Source organism: Anguilla rostrata, chromosome 8 (assembly GCF_018555375.3).
Source record: "Anguilla rostrata isolate EN2019 chromosome 8, ASM1855537v3, whole genome shotgun sequence".
Lineage (NCBI taxonomy): Eukaryota > Metazoa > Chordata > Actinopteri > Anguilliformes > Anguillidae > Anguilla > Anguilla rostrata.
The window spans coordinates 49,873,258-49,894,221 of record NC_057940.1 but is presented as its reverse complement, the minus strand read 5'-3'; the positions used below and the strand labels follow the sequence as shown (position 1 = coordinate 49,894,221).

At 46.4% G+C, this 20,964-nt stretch overlaps 1 protein-coding gene across 2 annotated transcripts in view; it reads left to right on the top strand.

Moving 5' to 3' along the window:
- Positions 1-454: 454 nt before the first annotated feature.
- LOC135260236 (lamin-A-like) overlaps positions 455-20,964 on the top strand; it is a 51,439-nt gene continuing 30,929 nt past the window's right edge. The window contains exons 1-3 of one of the 2 annotated variants that reach the window (XM_064345467.1): positions 455-562; positions 10,986-11,238; positions 12,651-13,006. In XM_064345467.1, the coding sequence (XP_064201537.1) occupies positions 12,663-13,006 (344 nt within the window). In that variant the 5' untranslated portion in view covers positions 455-562; positions 10,986-11,238; positions 12,651-12,662. Of the gene's footprint in view, positions 563-4,583; positions 4,683-10,985; positions 11,239-12,650; positions 13,007-20,964 lie in introns of those variants that run through there. The other variant, XM_064345469.1, reaches the window with a different exon arrangement.

Here is a 20,964-nt window from a genome sequence, read left to right as displayed (position 1 = left end):
ATAAAATAAATTTTCAATCAAAATATTTCAACTCTTCTAAATATATTGGCTAATATATTTATACTAATTATTTTTAATTCGTGTGTTTCAATGGATTTTAGTGTGAAATGTATTAATAGGAATACATATTTTTTTACATTCCATATATGTAAAATAAAGATTAACATATTCCATATGTAACTTAAATAAGGGCTGATTGAAACCGTTCGATTTTAACGTTCAATTTTGTATAACAGGCGGCTATGGTGACAGTTTAAAATGCCAATAAAGATTGATCCACGAGGGGGCGCAATTTACTTAAATATTAAAATGTCAGCAAATCAGTTCAATTTATAATTTACAGTGGTGTCGGCTATATTATTTTTGGTAAGAAAAATAAAACTAAATGAAATAAACGACGACGAGAAAAGGTGAAGGAAAAAATATTGTAACATTTTTCTATTTGTGGCATACAACTACTCGAGACTAGTCGGTGATAATTAAGCACCAGGTGTTCTCAAGAAGCCTATTTGCGTGGACCGCACGTTCCGAATACCAGGCGGTAGGCTTTCCCTAGCAACCGGTAAGCTTTTATAGCCTACTATAGACGTTTTGGGGTGTTTATATTTTTAAGTAACAAACAGCGACAGGTTGGTAGTTGCTCCTAATATTTTAGGGATTTGGTTCGCTGGTGTAGGCCTGCAGTAGAAGTTTGCTTGTGGCGTCCTTGTCCTGATGTATATTTGCTGATGTAAAGTCAAAAGAGTCTATACATTTCTAATCCGTGTCTTGGGTGAAGTGATTAATGTTTTGTAACCGTCCATGCTGTGTTAAAATGGACAGTGTCCAAACGGATGACGACACGGCCGAGCTGATATGGTAGGCTACGTTTGCTAAGATGCCACAGGATCTTAGCAAATGGGTACAGTCTGATTAAGCTCTTTAACTTTTAAAAATATGTATCGCTACACGTGAATTAACATGAATAACTGAAAGAAATGTCCTGTTTGGTGTGTGTGGTTTTATTATTGAGAAGCTTATTCAGCAGTTTTCTTAATATCACCCCATTTAACAAATTGGAAGCAGCTGCCTCAAGGTTAATTAATTGTTCAATTATTTTTTCCATGCCGCAATGAATCACTAATTGCACTTAATAATGTCACAGACGTGTCTTCTCTATTGACAGACTGAAATGGATAGAAATAACTCCCAGAATACGACTGTACTTGTACCTGCTCGAGTGAATACATTTTCGGAAAACATGTATAGCTACCCCAATGTCAAAGAACAAAAAGTTGGTACTTGTTGAGTGATGTAAAGTCGTACTGCCAGTGTTCAAATGGCAGTTTTATTAAATCAGAATAATTACCAGGGAACGAAGTTGGAACAATAACCAGCGTAACTGGCACACCTTCGGGACAAGGTCTGATATAGAAAAAGCAGATCCTGCGGTTCTCAAGGATCGGGGTTAACTGTCCCCTATACGCGTGTGATGAAAAGCTTTTTCTCCCTGTGTGGTGTGCTTTGCTTTGTTCTGTGTGGCGCTTTCATTAGTTAACTTCCCATCGGTCTTTGGAACACACTGTTCTGTGGAGTCCACACGTCAGCGCCTCTTCTGAGCTGCGTGTTTCCAGCCGAACCAGAATGTACTCTCTTTCACATATTTCATATATATAATTATTGAATCGCAATATCTCAAGCCGAGTTCAGTACCAAACGACCCGAGTCCGGCTGTTCTATTTTCCGGAGCTGTACGGCGACCCCAGGGGCCTCGTTAATGCTGTTCTGAGCAGCACGTAGTTGACTGGAGCGATTCACGCAGCGTCGGAGCGCTGACCTGAGACCAGCGTTGCTGTGGGGACTGAAGAGTGAGGGGATGGTTTACACTCGTACACCACAAGATGGCGAGAGTGAGACACACTTACTACCACCCACTCCCGGTTGCATTCAAAGACGACTGCTGGCTAGGATCAGAACTAAACTCATTATGGGCGTTGTCTTTTTATAACGCCGCCGTGCACATTGCTGGCACTTAAAGTAAGCTCACTCCCCCACGAAGTAATAACTGTTCCTTTTATTGCCATGTTATTTTACGGGTCTGACACTGCAAAACAATGCTACTGGAACAGTTTCAGACCCTGAAGCAAAATTATGACAAGCGGCCCATTACAAGTGAAAATCCAGGTCGTATTTAAAATGCATTTGAATTTCCAGGTCAAATTTCAAATAAATTTGATGTGTAGCCAAATGTCTGCGCGCCCACAGGTGTTCTTTCGCTGGCTTTTGTATTCGTTCAGAAAGAGAAAAGAACATTTGAGGCCATGTTCGTTGTTAATCTTCGGAAAGCTGACTTGCAAAACTATTGTCACTGGCATCGTTCATTAAAATCGCGTAGCGTCAACTCTAATTATATCGCTAACTCGAGTTCATTCTTAAAGAACACCAGGCGTTTGGTGTAGGCTGTTCTGTATTTGATTTCAGAAATAAGAGCGCGCTTAAAACCCCAACTTTCCAGTCCGACATCTCAGCGTATCCATAAATTTGCAGCGGGAGCAGATGCACTCACTTTTTCCACGGCCGTATTTTCACCCAATACTGGCTCAAGCTCAACGCAGCTATTATGGCCTTAAGAATCATAAAAAAAAAAAAACCTTACTGTGTGTAATAAGCGATGGTTTCCAGTCTAGTTCTAACCGCAATGTTAGTAATTGCGTACAGCCGGTTGTTGTCATAGTTACGGGTAGAGTATACCAGAGCCAGTGGTTCTCATACGGATTTATGAAAGAATGAGTTGTAGAAGCAGTGAAAAGTTGGTTTGACTGCTGTCCTAAAGCAAACTCTTAACTGACAACTGTTATGTACCTGTATATCAAACACCAGGTTTTTTTTTTGTCAGCAGCCGATCACCAGTTTACACGGGGCCGTAATAGTTTGTTGGGATCACACAATTTGTATGGGTATAGTAATACTGGAATGTAAGTTGTGGAAATGAGAGTAACTTGCTGGAACTTGCTGATGTGGTTTTTGCGGAGCTGAAAAACTCACCAGTGCTCTTCTCTGGAGCGAGAAGAAAACGCGACAGGAGTTTCAGCATCATGCCCAAGTGCACGGTTGCCTGTGTGCACTGCACATAGTTGTGAATGCATATTTTCCTGCTTTTTTATTTTTGTATTTGCGACGGGAGGCTCTTTTATTCTACCGCGATGAACAGTGTTGCTCTGCACCATTCATCTCTTATGACACAGTTTTGAGGAACTCGATTTTCCAAACAGTGGAAGATTCTACAAGTGGTGCAGAACGGATTCTGCTCTTCATTTACTGACAGGTTTCCTGTGTCATGTGATCATAACTGATTAAATGAAAGCTCCATGTATACACACGGTTGTTTGTGGATCCTCACTGTGTGTGTGTGTGTGAATGAGAGAGCGCGAGCGCTATTTCACGTTTGCATGGTCTTGTGCGCTTATTACTTGTGTACTTGTGTGACAGCAGGTAAAAAGTTGGGGCCTGGTTGGCTGGATCGCCTGCCCTCATCAAACATTTCTTTGTTCTTTGCGTGTGCGTGTGCGTGCGCGCACGTGCACGCGCTGGAATGTGTGTGTGTGGCATTGAGCTCACTGCCAGTAAAGAGTGAGTCATAGTCCATCCTCCCCTGTGGGCGGCCTGTCCGCGGGAGTATCCAGGGGACCAGAGTATTGCAGTGGAGTGGGGCGGGGCGGGGCAGGACAGGAACGGAGCAGCCCGAGCGCGGGGCTCACAGGGGGTTGTGGGAAAGGAGAGACACATGGCTGCGTTCCAAATCGCATAATGTATACTAAATACTATATATCGTTTTTAGCATGTCCGAAACAATACCATGAATGAGGTCCGAAAACAAAAGCCATTGTATTTTTTATTCACATACTAAATGCGATGATGACAGTATATGTAGTAAGTAGTATGCGATTTCAGACGCTGCCCAGGGCTGAGGGAACGCCGTGGAAACTGGCGGGCTGACCGTTCCCCCTTCCGCGTGCGAGCGCACAGACGCAAAGCGAAAGCTGCTGACTCGCGTGCGAGGGAATCCTCGCGCTCGGTCGGCCGACTGCAGCGTGCGTCGTCATCGGTCCTGCGGCACTATTAAAAGTAAGAAAGAACACCAGCACATTTTAGCATATGCTACTGTCAAAATACGAGATGTGGAGCAAACTTTGCATCAGGACGATTTTCATTTATGTAAATTCCTCAACCCGGCTGCTTTCAATAAATATTTCAAATATATGCTCAGTGTATTGAATGTTTATTTGCAACATGTTATTCCATATAACATTTTTTAAAATTAAATGTTTGCATACAGTTACTAAATCAGTTTATGTCGCGTCATTAATATCCACAGCCAACTCCACAGGCTTAAAGAGATTATTTAAAATGTGTATTTATAAATGCAGTTAAGTTTTGACAGATTGCCTATCGGTGAGAGCAAGTCTACACTGTAGAAGCACGTGGCGCATTTGGCTGGAGAACATAGATACACGCACTGTACAGCGCATAAAACCACTGTGGTCATAGTGAAAATCAAAAACTCAACTGGGTGATTCGGCTCCGTGAAGGTCGCCGTGGCTATTTTTGGGCAGGGTGCTCAAATGGCTGATACACGAGATCCTCCACTTCAGATCCTGATGTCGTCAGATACAGCGGGTCTCCACGGAAACACAACGTTTTGGGTAAATGGCGGGGATAACATCGTATAAATTACGTAGAGGTTGACAAATTACGAAGCGAATGAACGGCTGCAGGGCGCTTTCTGTGTCCATATATTTTTTAAAATGTCCTGTGCTTGAATAAGCTTTGGTTTAACGGTATTGTTCTGGTAACCTGCAATCACCTATTTGCCATTGGATTTTAAAATACACTTTGCATCAGGTTATTATATAATTCATCGCACCAGCTTTTTGCAAAATGCAAGAAAGTATATTAGAAAATGTATGGTTAGTATATGCGCAATGTTGTATATATTTGCTCACTTGGGCTGTGGTTGTTTTCTCGTGTATTCTGGTTATATTATCTCTGGTTATATGTGTCGTCTGGTTAGACGTGCTCCAGTTATATGCATGCTGTGTTTAAGTGCGTACTCTAGTCAAGTGCTCAACGCTGGGCCCAAGCTTGATAAGTTGTAAGGAGTTGCCTGCGTGACCATTAAATTCCAGTAGTCGGCATATGTCTTCCTCATATTTGCACTTTGCATTGTGGTCAGCTGCTTTTGCTGAGCACTGCTTGTGAACGAGCATTTAACTGATGATATATAGGCTATATATTTTTTTTTTAATTGGTCCAGTTTTTCGATTATTTATAATTTTAGTTTAAGTTTAACATTTTAATTTTAACAGGAACCTTGCATAATTTCTGAACGGTACCTCTTGCTCATTTTTTTGCTACGCTTCTTGTGCTGAAAGTATATCAGACGATTGACAGAAAATGCACGCACAGAATTCGTTAATAATTCACTGCTTAATAAAAGCTTCGATCCTGCTGGTTTTATAATGACCCCAGATATGCTGACTGTGCCTTCCCCTCCCGTCACAGTCTCTCGTCTCGTTCCCTCTGGTTTGCTCGGTGCTTCTCAATCTCTCGGCTCCTCAGTTGCATAACAAAAAATATAGTTTTTGCGGCCCCTTCGGGTTAAAACGCGACTCGCCGTGGTCCGTTAAAACTCCCGCGTGTCACGCCTAGCGAAATCGCGGGGATTCCCCCGGGGATTCCGTGCTGTCCTGGCCAAATTCACAGCCACGACTCATAGACTTGTGCCTGCTGGAAAAGTAGTTGAACATTGCAGATCTCGCCCAGGTTTTTCAGCCATGGCATTTCCTCTCTGTCCCAGCGCACAGCAGCAGAGCGTTCCGCCCGACGGCAGCTGGCGGGCTCACCCAGAACGCGTCTTATAACCTGGCCAGCGGTTCAGAAGCGTTTTTGTATTGTAAAAACAGCGCGTAATGCTAAAGAAGTGTAATACTTATAATGCACAGTGAGCTCAGGACTGTCACGTTATTGTGGGGGGGACCTGGATGTTGGATATTAGTATATAAAAGGGTGCAGTGACTGGGTTTTCGGTTTGGACATTTGGAAGTGAGAAGGCTCTTGCCTGAGATGGACACGGGTCTCTATGGACTACAGACTGACAAGGAGACACACAAGCAGACTCTGTGTGATATATAATCGTTATTATATCGCACCCTTGTGTCTGAACGGGCCTTTGGTTGTTGTTCTCTGGTCTGAAAGGGATTTTGGATCATGTTGCAGGGAAACCGTGAGGGAGTGAGGGGTTTGTTAATCCAGCTTTTCTTTCATCAAAACCCCTCTATTAAATATTGTCAGCACACGCCTGTCTGTCTCTTTTTACACGCTCCTTGGGCGGGCGGTAGTTATGGTAACCAAGGGTTTTGGTGCTTGTAGTGAAGAGGCCCTGGTCATGCAGTTCTCCGCCAACCAATCAAAAGAGAATTAATTGAGATCTGGTGCGCTCCTAATTTGATTGGCCATCCCGCGCAGTTCGTCAAGTGGCATTAAAATGTGGCTGAAATGTCTGGCTGCAAGGCTAGCGCTTCATGTACACTTCAGTGGGTGCGGCCTACAAGTCATTGACTTGGCTCAACCAATTGAATGCATTCTCTCTCTCCACAGAAACGGCCTAGGATTGGTCCAGGTCGGTGAGTCACTCCGCCCATTTTTTGGGGTGCTTGTGTGGCCAGGTTCTCTCGTCACTAACTGAAGACGTGCAGTTAAAGTCGGTTGAAAACCAGTTCGCGTTTCAAAAGGGAGACTTGGGAGGGAGGGAGTGGGGGGAAGGAGGTAGGAGGGAGGGGGGGGGACAGATGGAGCAGGGGGGAGTGTGGAAGAGGTGGAGGGGAAGTAGGGGAAGAGGGAGGAGAGTGGGGAAGGAGGTGGAGGGAGTGGGAAAGGAGGTGGGAGGGTGGGATGGGAAGGAGGTGGGAGCAGGGGGGAGTGGGAAGGAGGTGGAGGAGGGGGAGGGGGGAGGGGTGAGGTGGGAAGGGGGGAGGGGAGTGGGGATGGAAGGAGGGGAGGAGTGGGAAGAGGGGAGGGGGAGTGGGGGGGGGGGGGAGGGGGGGGGGAGGGTGGGGGGAGGGTGGAGGGGGGGGAAGGGGAGAGAGGGGAATCAGCGGTCTTGCAAACTCAACGGTTACACAAGACGCTGAACGGCTTGCGCAGCGCCTACAGCAGCCGCGCGACACACTAACCGGCGAGCGCGGGTTCTGGAGGATGGACGCTGGAAGGCCGGGAGCGGGCTGTCGTGGCTGATTCCGCGCGAGCCGCTAGCGATCAGGCCGGATCACGACAGCGTCGCGATCAGCAGTAGCCGGATCAGGCCGCCGGGCTGAACCGGGACCGCTGTGGCGGTGTAGATGGGGCTCTGGGGCAGACCGACGGGTCTTCCGAAGGGGGTGAATCTGTGCGGTCCAGCTATTCCGAAATCTGGATAAGGGGGGGAGTGGGTGGCTTGATTGTCATCGGGCCTCAGTCCAGGAATCCCCTCCACCAGTTTGAAATGCCTCCCCCTCTGGGCATTTGGTTTGAAAGACGATTTGTAACGAAATGTGCCGTTATCTTTGCCCTGAATCACAGAATATTTCCATTCTGGTCGTGTAAAGACTGGTGGCTGGGAATAAAGGCCAGGGAAGTAGCCCAAAGGCAAGCTATTCCAAGCAGCCAGATCCCACTTGGCAGCTTGTCCCGGGTTTGTTAGGGGCAATAGTACAGAGCTAGAGCTGCAGCACGCCCCTGACTTAATGATTAACTAACGCAGTGCTCTGTCCTCATTGGTTAAAGCCTCCTTTTGAAAAATGCAGTGCTCTTTTCTCATTGGTTAAAGCCTCATTTTACTAACGGTGCTTTTCTCTCATTGGTTAAGGCCTCAATTTACGAATGCAGCGTTTTTTTCTCATTGGTTAAGGCCTCCGTTTGAAAAACGCAGTGCTCTTTTCTCTTTGGGTAGAGGCCAGGCATGTGCTTCGCCAGTGGCTTTTCTTTAGTGGCTGACTTCTGGAATAGTTGAGGCTGTGGCTTATGTGCTGTTTAAAAACGAGTTCAAACCCTCTGCAGTATACAAACAGTACTGTTTGTACATTGAGTCCCTCGTGTGATTGGCCAGTATTTTTAAAAAATGTGAATCAGGACAAATCCTGTATGTCCAAGATAATCAACTCTTGTCCCTCAACGCCTGAATTACTGCTGGAGTTCTTTTCTACAGGGTCGTTAATTGTTTGGTTTATGCCTCTGATTAGCCTGAGATTTAACTCACCTGGTGTTCCCAGTTTAAATCAGTCACTGATTGGAGGAGAGGAATGAAAACCAGCAGCACCAGTGGCCTCCAGGGCCGATTTGGGAATCCCTGTGGTAGATCATGCCATTCATCGGTTAGGATTAATCTGCTCTTTTTTTTGTTTGTTTTTTACAGTTATGTCGCTTGTTTTTTTTTGTTTTTTTTGTATTTGACTAATAATGTTTTGTAAATGAATAACTTCATATTGCAAAAACCAAACACCTGTCATTGCTTCTGAACTCTTTCCTGTCTGCTGATTGATCACAGACTTTCATCTTGCTGTAAAAATTGATCATTGTATTTAAAAAGATATTAAAGATATTTATAACACTTAAAAGGAGGATGTGTTGTTGAAGTTTATTTCTGTCAAATAACATTGTAGGTGAAACAAATACTAACTTCTGTAACATACTGTGATTAATTGGAATGATCTAAAATATTCATATAATAAACTTCAAGATACACTTATTTGTGTGGCACGTTATCAGTTTACTAATTTAAATAATAATTATTTAATTACAAAATATTATAATATAATTACTGAAAAAATACCTGTATTAAATTAACATTTTTAGAGGTTAATTCAGAACACACTGTTCAAAGTGTCAAAGTGTCTGTTCGCTCATCAATTTTCAATCATCATTTCCTTAAAATGAAACCAAATTCCTGTAATGCTTTATTTTGGTTCTCTAGTTACTTAGGGGTATGTGGTATTTGACTTTTTAAATGGAGAAGTTGAAAGAGAATGTTGGTTACTTGGTCTCCATCAATAATAAATTCACATGTTGCAATGGGACTAGCAGAGATTTGACTGTTATGTAATGAATCCACTATTTCATTATATTTCAGAGCAAATCAGTTCCATTCCTCTGATTGGCTGGAATGGACTTTTCTATTTCCTTTCTTGACTATCAATGACTAGTTTTTACTACCCAGCTACTATGCAGTGTGTGTGTGTGTGTGTGTGTTTATGTGAGGGTGTGTGCCTGTGTGTGTGTGTGTGTGTGTGTGTGAGAGAGAGAGTATGTGTCACACTGTGTGTGTGTGTGTGTGTGTGTGTGTGTGTGTGCACCCTGTCGCCTGCTTTATAAACAGTCTTTGCTGCATATTTGGGGCAGTGAGGTGCCGCTGCTGTCCTGTAGGAGTGCAGTGATGGCCGCCTGTCCCGTCGGCTCGGGCGAGCTGCCTGAACAGCCCGGGGTCCTGCGCTATTGTTCCAGACGGGGCAGCGGCCCTGGGTGGCATTTCCTGCTCCCTTTCACTCTGCCGCTCTCAGGCCTGGGGATTGGCCAAGGTCAGCTGGCAGCGCTCGCTTCGTCAACACCGCCACACCCCTCAAACAAAACAAAAATCGGAATCTAATCAATGCGAGATCTGATTGGAGGAAATGTCTCATCAGCCGCCGTCCTTCCCACATCCTCTTCCGAGCCCAATCGATTGGCCGTTGTCTTTTTCGTGTGACCTTTAACAGTGGGAATACTGGGGGTGAAGTTGAAGTGATTTTTGTGGTACAGACAAAGGGGAGGCGGCAGGGGAGGCGGGGTTATTGAGAGTTGTGGTGCAATTGGTGGAGCTCCTGTAGTGTGGGAGGGGCGAGTGAGATGAGTGATGGCTGGCGGTTTCCTGACGGGCGGTCCTGCTTTAGTTGTGAGCGCGGCGATACGGGGGAATGAGGGAAACGGGATGGTTTGCCGTCGTGAGCTCAAAATGGCCGCCTGACGCACACGCTTCTCTGGCCATTCTGCAGCCCATTGCCAAGGCTGGTTATTAAGCAGACTGTGTGTGTGTCTGTGCATGTCTGCGCCCGTGTGTGTGTGTGTGTGTGTGTGTGTGTGTGTGTTTTATTTTAGTGTGTGTGTGTGTGTTTGTGTCTGCATGTCTGTGCACGTGTGTGTGGCAATATTTATCTCCTACCGAAAGACAGCGGGAGAGAGATAGGGAGAGAGAGAGAGCGAGACTGAGGGAGAGAGAGAGAAAGAGAGAGAGAGAGAATGAGTGAAGGGAAAGAATGGAGAGTACAGCTCGGTGTACAGATCAAGCCTGACTCCGCCTCCTGAGATTTTTTCACGCCTGTGATGCACTTAACTCTAAAACTTCACCCATCAAACATTAGCCATGAAGAGAGCAGAACGTTGCGGCAGTGTGTGGTCCGAAAGTCGGTGCGCTACGCACAGAGAGAGGAAGGGGGAAACTCCTGTGACATCAGCACCGCCAGCTCAATGCCAGACCCCAGTGGAACGCTCTGACTGGCTCTGAACTGATTGGCTCATTCTTTAACATGTGTAAAAGAAAAAAAAAGAAAAGAAATATTCGGGAACCATAGCTAATTAGTGCATTTTACTGAAAGTTTACTGAACCATTTCTGTAGGTTTTAGTTTCATTTTCTGATCTTAATTTAAGGAAATTAATTATTAACTTTTTTCCTGTATTAAAAATCACATATATATGTATATATATACTTACATTTTTCTTTTAAAACTGTAGAATTTGTACTCTGCTTGTTGTGCTTTGGCAACAAACATTTTTTTTGTCCTGCCAATAAATGGTGAATTTATAGAGAGAAAGTGAAAGGCAGGGTTAAGAATGTGAGAGTTAAACTGACAGCTCCTGCGGGCTCCTCCCCTCCTTTCCCCCGCCCCCCTCCTCCCGCCTCTCTCTCGTTCCCTCCCTCTCCCTCTCTTCGTCTTTCCAGAAATACACGGGCTGGGACAGCCTGAGGTGCAGTTGCTCTAGACCGAGAGTCCCAGGACGAACGCAGGAGAGGCCAGTTTGAGACTTTTTAGGACTTTTAGCCCCCCCCCCCCTCTCTGAAGAAGAACCGATCCAGAGAAGCCAAGAGCTCCCTCCTTCGCCTGTTTCGTGAAACCCTCTCAGCTACTCTGTTCAGCGACTCCCCCGAGCTCCTCCGATCTCTCTTCCACCTGGGCTCCACACACCTCCACCAGGTAAGAGGCCGTGGCACGCCCGTCCTGTGCTCAGATCCGCCGCTGATCTTTGGACAGGAGATAACACTTGGATTTGTTCCAAGTCGGAAAGCAGTGTTTGATGCGGTTTGCCCTTTGAATGAATGAATGAATGAATGAAAACAGATTGTACATTTTTGTGAATTGCCTAAAACTTGTCGTAGTTATATAATAGTATAATGACATGTAATCTTCAAACAGTTTTACATTAATTTCGATTTATAGATTTTTTTTCTTGTTTTTAGTTAAATGATCATTTTTAAAGGATAATTGTTATGGGATTAATTCAAATGCTCAACATGCATTTAGTCAATCTTAGTCAATGCATTTTAACAAAAGTAATAAGTAATTTCTCATCTCTTTTTGCAAACAAAATCTTGTCTGATGAGTTTCAATGCTGTGCCATGTTAGGTTAAATTGTTTGGGAGGGTTTTCCCACTCTACTAAATCATCTCAAGGAAACCATGACCTGATCCTGACCCGTTGTTTTGAGTTCTGAACGAATCACGCGCACATAAAAACACTATTCTCAGCAGAAAACTGGGTTGCAATTTTTCCCCCTATGCAAAATCCCACCTGCACTACAGAGTTGGAAAGAAGATTCCTCCATTTGCTTATTAAATTCTGTCACAGCCAGACATCTCATAAAAATAATCTCATCAGAAACGTATAAAAAGCCAGATGTTGATGACAGGCTGTGGCTGAAATGTTCTCTCCCACGTTCGCATGTTATTTATTTATGTTTACTTTCTTTATTCCTTATTCTTTTTTCACCTGGTCAACCGTGTCAGTGTTTCTCACTCTTTGTTAGAAGTGGCCGAGTGATAAATTTTAATAACTATTATTTTCACCATTTGCTTTGCTTTTCACCTTTGCTTTATTTTCTTTCCAGTTTTGATTACCGAAGCCCGACGCCAAAGAGCGTGTACTTATTTATATATTTATTTACGTTTCCGCGTGCTGCTCCAGCTTTCTGTGCAGCGCGCAGGTCTCCTCTCCTCATGACGCACGCCCTTCTTAAGGCCGCCCCAGTGCTGGTCTCTCTGATTAGTCACATGACCACACACAAACTCCCTCCACCTTTTCGGTACTCTCCGTACTCTCCGTCCGTCCCGTAGCGCAGGCGCACTGAAGCGTCCGGACTTTAAACGCACGCCGTAAATTCGCCCTGAGCTCCACTCCAGACGCCCTGGGGACTAACGCCTCGGTAGTGTTTTTGCCTCTTGTTGCCCTCAGGCTACTTGTGAGATTTGAGTCTTTTTATTTTGTTTTTGCTGACGGTTGCTGTGAGGCGGGCTGTGTAAAGTGGACTGTAAAAAAAAAATTCAAAAATTAATTAATTTATTTATTTATTTTTCCTCCTCCCCTTGCGCACAAACCCCCCCGGCTCGCAGCCGGACATCGCCATGGAGACGCCGTCGCAGAAGCGCACGACCCGCAGCGGCCACACGCCGCTGTCGCCCACGCGCATCAGCCGCCTGCAGGAGAAGGAGGACCTGTGCAACCTCAACGACCGGCTGGCCATCTACATCGACAAGGTCCGCTCGCTGGAGGTGGAGAACGCCGGCCTCCGCCTCCGCATCACCGAGTCGGACACCGAGGTCAGCCGCGAGCTGTCGGGCGTCAAGGCCGCCTACGAGACCGAGCTGGCCGACGCCCGCAAGTCGCTGGACTCGGTGGCCAAGGAGCGCGCCCGGCTGCAGCTGGAGCTGGGCAAGGTGCGCGAGGATTACAAGGAGCTCAAGGCCAGGTGAGGGGCCCCGCCCGCCGTTACCGCCGTTACCGCGTCTGCAGCTCACCTGGGTGGGGGGCAGGGGGGCTAGGGTTAGGCAAGAGGGTTGCGAGTTCAAATCCAGTGTGCTGTGGCAAGCCACTACTTGTCAAATTCACGTCTTATAAATTTTTTTATTATTATTATTTTTTTATCTGCCTTTTCTGGTGTGTAGCATCCCTTAAAGAAATGGACTATGCTGTAAATATGTGGATTTCTTTGAAGATGCATAAAATATATATCTGTTTTATTTCACTGTTGTAATATATTCCGTTTCCATACTTGCTTGATGTGGAGGGGTGTGGCCTGCTGGCCGAACCGCAGCCCTCCCAGTGACATCACGCCCAGTAATGTGCCACTCTGTGGGACTGCCCACAGCAGGACTGCTGCCACGGAAACAAGAGCATTAGCCGGTTGTGTCACCTGGCAACCCAGTCTCAGGCTGAACCAGGGCTGCTTCAGTGAATAATGGAGTGTCATACATCAATCATATTTAACATTAATATACACAAATTACCCCTCATAGGCTTCTATTTGGTTATCAAATAAAGGGGTCATGCAAAGTCTGTGCTCAACTGTTTTTCAGAGTAGTCCCCCTGCTTCATTCTGTCTGCTACCCTGTGTGTGTGTGTGTGTGTGCACGTGTGTGAGTGTATTTGTGTGCGCGTGTGGATGTGTGTGAGAAAGAGAAACAGACAGACAGACTGTGAGAGTGTGTGAGGCAGACAGTGTATGTGTGTGTGTGTGTGTGTGTGAGAGAGAAATACAGTGTTTGTGTGTGTGTGTGTGTGAGAGAGACAGTGAGTGTGTGTGTGTGTGAGAGAGAGAGATACAGTGTTTGAGTGTGTGTGTGTGTGTGTGTGAGAGAGGAATACAGTGTGTGTGTGTGTGTGTGTGTGTGTGTGAGAGAGAGTGAGTGTGTGTGTGAGTGTGTGTGTGTGAGAGAGAGATACAGTGTGAGTGTGTGTGAGAGACAGTGAGTGTGTGTGTGTGTGTGTGAGAGAGAGATACTGTGTGTGTGTGTGTGTGTATGTGAAAGAGATACAGTGTTTGAGTGTGTCTGTGTGTGTGAGAGAGAAATACAGTGTGTGCGTGTGTGTGTGTGTGTGTGCGAGTGTGTGTGAGAGACAGTGAGTGTGTACCTGTTTGCATGTGCATAGCTCCTTTGGCTCTTTGTGGGATGGTGATCTCTCTCTGAGGGCCAGTAGCTACTGAATTTGCACTGGAGTCAGTAATTCCCTGAATAATATAAACCTGCTGGATACTTTCTTCTTTGGGTCCCTCCTCCTGCTTGGTCCAATCGTATCGCTTTGCTGTTGGTTCCTCCCACCTTTGTCCATGTTGAGCTCGAGCGTCTATGAAACGGTACCTTGATTCTTGTTTATGTATCGGCATAGTAGCTCTAATTCACCCCCCCCCCCCCAAAAAAAAAAACAATCGGTAATTGGTATGGCCCTGAGCTATGGTTGGACCCAGAGTGGTAGTTCTGGGGTGGGGGAGGGAAGAACCAAGTTCTTTATATTATGGGTGTGGCCCTGCCGAGTTTGATGCTGTTTTACAACCGCGGGTTAGGGACGCTGCAGAAGGTGTGCTGCTGCAGAACTGCAGCGGAGCTCTCGAACCCCTGCCTGTCCGCACAAACGTGCTTTCAAAACCTGCTTTGCGGTCGAGCCGTACGCAGAGCCACGCCCGTCCAGAAAATGCTTCGCATGGCGAGGAGGGCTGGGCCGACCGACGCAGAGCGCCGTTGTTGCAGGCGGTTCTGTGACTCATCGCGCTGGCACCGCGCGCTAATCTCCGGCTGCGTAGCGTCTCGACCGCAGTCGCTCCGGAGCAGAGCGTCCTGTTCTCTCCAAGCAGCCACTCGTTCAGCAAAATTAGGAAGCTTCCTCTCGAGCTGTTACGCAGAAAGTTAAAACAGAACTTCTTTCTCCTTTGCAGCAGCGATTGTATTTAGTAATTACTGACTTAGCGGGTGACCCCTTGTCGGTGTTGATTTTACCACAGCTGCCTTTTACGTGTGTTCGTGCGGCTACGCGCTAACCTGAAGGTCGTGCACGCGTAACGGCGGTGTCACAAACCTGGGATTTGAACCGGCAACCTACTGGTTTTCCATGCCCCCTTAAAACTGCGCCCCACTGCCGCTGCATAGCTAAAACAGTTTGCTGGCTTTGCTCCGCACCAGGGGGCCCTGGGCTGGGGCGTAGATTGTGTACATTCACTGACGCGGGGTTCAGTGTTGGCATTGCGCTCTCCCTCTGCTTCGGCCAAAACCACAGTGGGTTTAGGGTTACCCAGTTCGTTTATGGAGTTTTGCTAGCGGGCCTTCAGCTCTCAGCACGGTAGAAGATGGGGGAGATTGTTTTCGTCAGCCGTTTTCTCTGCCTCTGATTTATGGGGAGATATGAAAATGGGCCTACCTGTCTCAAAGCCTGAGGTTTGGCAGTTGAGTCACGTGATTGGAGAGAAACGACGACGCGCAAATTGTGAAATTTGTGTCGCTGGTCTAATCGTTAGGCTCGTTCGCCTGGGCGGAGAGTTACCACGGGTAGTTGGGGAGGAGTCTGTGGACCTGTCAGTTAACTGTGAGCGGGGAGAAAAAAAACTTGTGCTTTGTAATACTTTGTTTTTAGGGCAGATATTTTTTTTTTTGGGGGGGGTGGTGTGAGGAAATGATAATTGCACAAAGAATGTGGAAGAATTTCCGACCAGTCCTTCCTGTTAAATGTTTCTTGGACTCGTGTATCACAGAAAAGAAAAAAGGGAAAACAACAAGTCTAGTTTGCAGTTCTAACCTCAGGGAATGTTCCCTAGCAACACAAAAAATGGCGGCAATAAACAAGTTCTTTCCTTGTGCCAAGCAGCATTCCTGTACCGCTCTTAAAATGAACAGAGAAGCACTGGGCCAGGGTGGTGAAAATGCCGAATGCTGAGCCAGGTGGAAAGACCGTGTAATGGTCGTGAGGCACTGAGATCTGGAATCATTCTACACGGGGAAGCCATTTTGTCATATCGGATGCTCTGTTCACTGTCTTCCGACTCATTAGCTAAGACTGCTCATCCGCAGTAGTGTCTAATCGAATGAGGAAAAACTGCTAAACAAAAACGTTGAGTGCAAAACTGAAAATAGAGAACCTTTTCTGATCCAGGGCCACCCCCCCCGCCCACCCCGGCCCCCACCTCGTTCAATCAGACCCCCATCATTAGTTAAAACAGGGTTATATTTCATTTTAAAAAGTTTTACATTTTTACATAAAAATTTAGTTTCACATTTAGAAATATTTCCCAAATATGTATAGAGTAATTGCATGTCACGTCTGGCCCGGGGCGACCTACAGCGCTTTTAAAAGACCCTCAGGGTCGTCCCGACCCCCCTGTTGAAAACCCCGCTCAGACATTTCTGTTTTATACTATAATAGACAACAGTGCAGCGCACACAGAGATGGGCCAGTCTGCAATGGCCGATTCTCTCTAAGTATGAGGGGGAAGTACAGGATTCGGTCTCGTACCAGAAGCATGTGCTCCGTGGAGGTCTGTGGTTTGCAGCAGATTCTGTCGCAAATCAGTCTCCAGACAAAGAGCTTATTTTGTTATGAATGGGTGCTAAACAGATGAGAGCGAGATGCACAGATTTTGGGTTTGTGGGTGGCTAAGAGGAGTCTAAATGCCAGGCTGCATACAAGGAAGATCAATGAGCCAGTGCCAGATCCGCAGGGCACTGATTTAAAAATACATTTTCAAGGAATGAGACTGGATCCTGTTGAAATAGTGACACATGATCTGTGTGAAAATATTTATATATTTTGTTCTCCCTGTGGTCAGACAGGCCAAGCTTACACTGAGCGTAGAGCTGAGATCCACCTCATACAATCTACACCAGTAGCTGGTAAAAAATCTGACTTGGGCCAATTTCTTTTCTCGTCCGCATCGGTCTGATTTTTGGGGCAGAAGCAACCTGACCCGCCCCCCCCGAAGCGCGTTGTGAGATGTTTTTCTCTTTCGGAACACTATTTTGGAAGTGCAGCCAGTGGGTTCAGTCGGGGCTTGTAAATAGACTGTTCCCCTATGCAGATCTTATATCAGCACACACCATTGCACAATCGCTGGAAATGGAGGGAGTTGAGGTAAGGAAATGCATTTTGGACCTTTTTTGGTGGAAAAGCAACCCCCCCTCCAAATTTATTCTTTTTTTTCCCGCAATGCATGAGCATGTGTCACTGAATCACATGATCTCCATGGAAACGCTGAGCACAAGTCCGCTGGTCCACGCTTAGGAGCGCTTCCTCAGGCCCCGCCCACTCCGGGTGACACAGAGGAAGTGCGTCGGGCCGCAGCGGCGGGACTCCGCTCCCACTCCGCAGTGCCGCTTCCCTGCTCACCCCCCCCCGGCCCGCGGCTGTGTTGACGGCGGTGTTTTGGTTGCCATGGCGACACTCCTCCATTTCCAGCCCTGTCTGAGTTGGGCTGTGTGACTCAGCAGCATGGCTTTCTTCTTCTTTTTTTTGGGGGGGGGGTTGGCGCATGGAGGGCTGGAGGGGTGTTTGCACAGTGCAGATTCAATGGCGGAGTGGGATCCCCTGACTTCCAGCCATCGTTTGCTTTGGTCTGATAGTACCAAGAGAAAGCTCAGATTTGTGTTTTTTGATTGGGTCAGCCTGGAATGTTTTCCCATCAACCCCCTAAGCGGACCTGGTTAGCATGGTTGAGGCTTACCTGTGTGCGTGTATGCATGCGTGTCCGTGTGAGTGCTTCCTAGGAAATCAGACAATTCTTTGTAATAGAGATCCTTCCAAGTGTTATCTAAATTCTTCAGAAGTGCGCACCTTTTATAACTATGAGGAAGTCACTTGAATTGATAGGTAATGGAGGAGGTGTTTCTTAATGTTTCAGTATTAGGTTTTTAGCCTTTACCTTTTTTTATCAGTGGTAATTACCCAGTTATGTGCTGTTTTTACGGCATATTTTACCTGGTAAATATCTAGTACTTAGACTGTGAGAGGAAGCAGTACCCAAAGAGAAATTAGTGTAGCAAACACAGCTGCAAAACACATATGCTCAACTGTTGATACGGCTATTAAAAGTGTGTCCTTCAGGAGTCTTGATGACACGTGCTGTGCCAGCTATCGCTGAACAACAATTGCCCATTTGCCCATTATTTATTTTCAGAACAAAGGACAGGACGTTGGCCTCCTGCTTATCGTATTTCAGGTGCGGTAAATGAAGCTGTGACAGTGGTAGCTGTGGACAGTTTAGCAAATATGGTTTTGCTTGTAAATACCCCCCCCCAAGGTTCTTAATAAATCGCTAACCCGGGCTGGGGATGTAGATCAAAGTAAGTGTTATAGTAGCACTGTTCAGTAAAATCACATTGTTGCCTAATAATAGTAATCACAGAAAATTATCTGTAACCCTTTGAAGTGTAAGCTTTTTGGAATGCTTCTCTTTTTTCCCCCAAAATTCCAAGTGTTCTACAACTCCATTGCTTTCAATTAGTAGCAGTTGTTGTTGCATCCGTATTAGAATGTTCAGATAAGAAGATTCTAATCAAATATTTGTGGTCATGCACCTTGCTGTGCAGGATTAGACCTGAAATGGCACTATGGTAAACTTGTGTGAAGTGTGTGGGTGTGTTGACCTTATTTTAAAAGATTCCATTTGGTATTCAAACTATTCACCCACTAGTACAGGTGTGGCAAGCCTCTATTTTTGGAGCTGTGTTGATATTCTTCTTTTTTCACACTTGACATAAGTTTTTTAAATTTTTTTATTTAGTTTTTTTTTTTGCCTTTAACTCGCAGGGGAATTTAGTCAAAATATCCAAATAACGAGCAGAAATACTCAGGCAGGTGTGGCGGAGAGGACTAGGTGCGATTTACGCACCCGCCACCAGCTGCCACGGTTACCCACAGGTACAGGGCGGCTAGCATCGTCGAGCCGGTCTGAATTAGGCGCCCGTTGTCGCGGGTCGATTCTCCAGCCCTCAGGATAGCCAGGCCTCCTGCCCGAAGGTCGGGCTCGTTTTAGCTCGGCGTGAGGAAAGATAAACGGGCCCTTCCGTTAGGTGCAGTCGGGTCTTCCACAGTGCAGCCGTTACAGCCGGGAAACTTTCCCCGTTTGGTGCTTCTCTACCCCTCTTCTCTTCGTTTCTGTTTTTTAAATTTTTTTTTTTTTATCCCTGTGGGATTTTTATGCTTCAGAATCGCAGGCATGTAGGCACAGGCAGGGGCACGGGCGGCCAGAATCATGCCTGCCGTAAATAAACAGTCGCCAGCGTACTCGGGCTTGGCAGCCGTATTAAAAGTCTTTCTTGGAACTCGTGTGGGGGGGGGGGGGAGCACAGCCTAAATTACAGACTGTGCTCCCTGGCGAAGGAGATCCTGCGGGCACAGTCATCCCCGTCCGCGTCCCCGGGCCACACAAACAGCAGCTCTGATTCGCTAGCCTGCTGCCGCTGCCGCGTGCGGACACGCCCGCACGAAACGCCGGGGCTCGAGCGTCAAGCGGGAATCGAGCCTGGGCGTCCGCGCCAACGCGCCTCCCGCCCCAGGGCATCGTGGGTCTCGGTAGCCGCGGCCCTCCTTTGTCTCGCCTTGGCTGCGGCACCCGATCCAGACGCCACGCCCGCGAGCTGCCGTAGCGTCCCTCCCATGATGCTTTGGGCCTGCGACCTGACACCTTAACGTTGAACCACCTGCTCTGAGTCACGCCAGTCTCTCCTTTACTCCAGGGAATGATTTATGTTATCCATTATATATGTGAATGGGGTGCTGCCCGTATAACTTTCGTGAGATTGAACCCGGCCGTCTGAGCTCCGCCCATCAGCCCCACCCAGAACTCAGAGACGTTGGACGGCCTCCAACAACCATGCCATTTGAGCCCATATCGCAACATCAACAGTGTGGAATGCAGCTTTAACCAATCCCCTCTGTGCCTGAATGCAGGCTTTATTGTTCCTTATTTCAGCAACGCGACTCCATTTTGAATTCCGCGTGTTGACTTTCGGTTTCTGCCGTCGTCTCCTCGAACCCGTTTCCTAAGGTGGGGTCTAATGACCCATATGCATGCAGAGCAACTGGATTTTGTGCGCAGGAATCTAGATCTGTGAGTCCACATACCCTGTTCACACCGCCAGTACCTTCCAAGCAACATCTTATGAATTCACCTGTGAATTGCAAGTCACTCATGTATTAGAATCGATGAGTTTAATCATCACGCTTAACTTCTTGAAACCATTTTAATTTCAAAGCATTGTTTTAAAAAAAAAAAATTTAATCCATATATGTGCTAATTTCAAAGCGTATTTGTGGCCTGATGGATGGCAGAAATAAAAGCATTTGAACAACAGTGGCTTGTTTTTGGGGAAAAATGTGCCTCTGATTCTAATTGCCCTGAGAATGCGTGAAAATGTCAGAAATGTCCTCGTAAACCCTTTGAGACCTGTCAGAAATGTGTTGGAGCATGTTTCAGAAAGCGCGTGTGTTTTACGATGACATTTTTTCCGGAGTGTCCATTTCGTGACATTCTTTTAAGGTAACCACCCCTCGTCACGAGATGTTGTGAAGCGGGGCTTGACTCGCGGACTCCAAGATTTGGGTCCTTTTTTTGGGGGGGACGGGACTGTAGTTTTGGTACTGTTGGGTAACCGGACAGGAAGTGCCTTTATCTCAGTCTCACTGGACCGAACATCCATTGTCAGGGTGTCCATCTCCCACAACTTCCTTTGTATATATATCCCCCTCCTGTATCTTACAAAATTCTTTCCGGAGTTGCCTTCTTTGCCTTCACTGCGCTGGTAAAAAAATGGGGGAATGGGACTTACTAGTTATTTAAGTTAAAATACAGTTTATTTCAGGCTATGTTTTAATGCACCAATTTCATGAATCTGTAATGTGTTCATTCAATGATGTCTTTGACAGTGTCCATTGTGCACCTTAGCC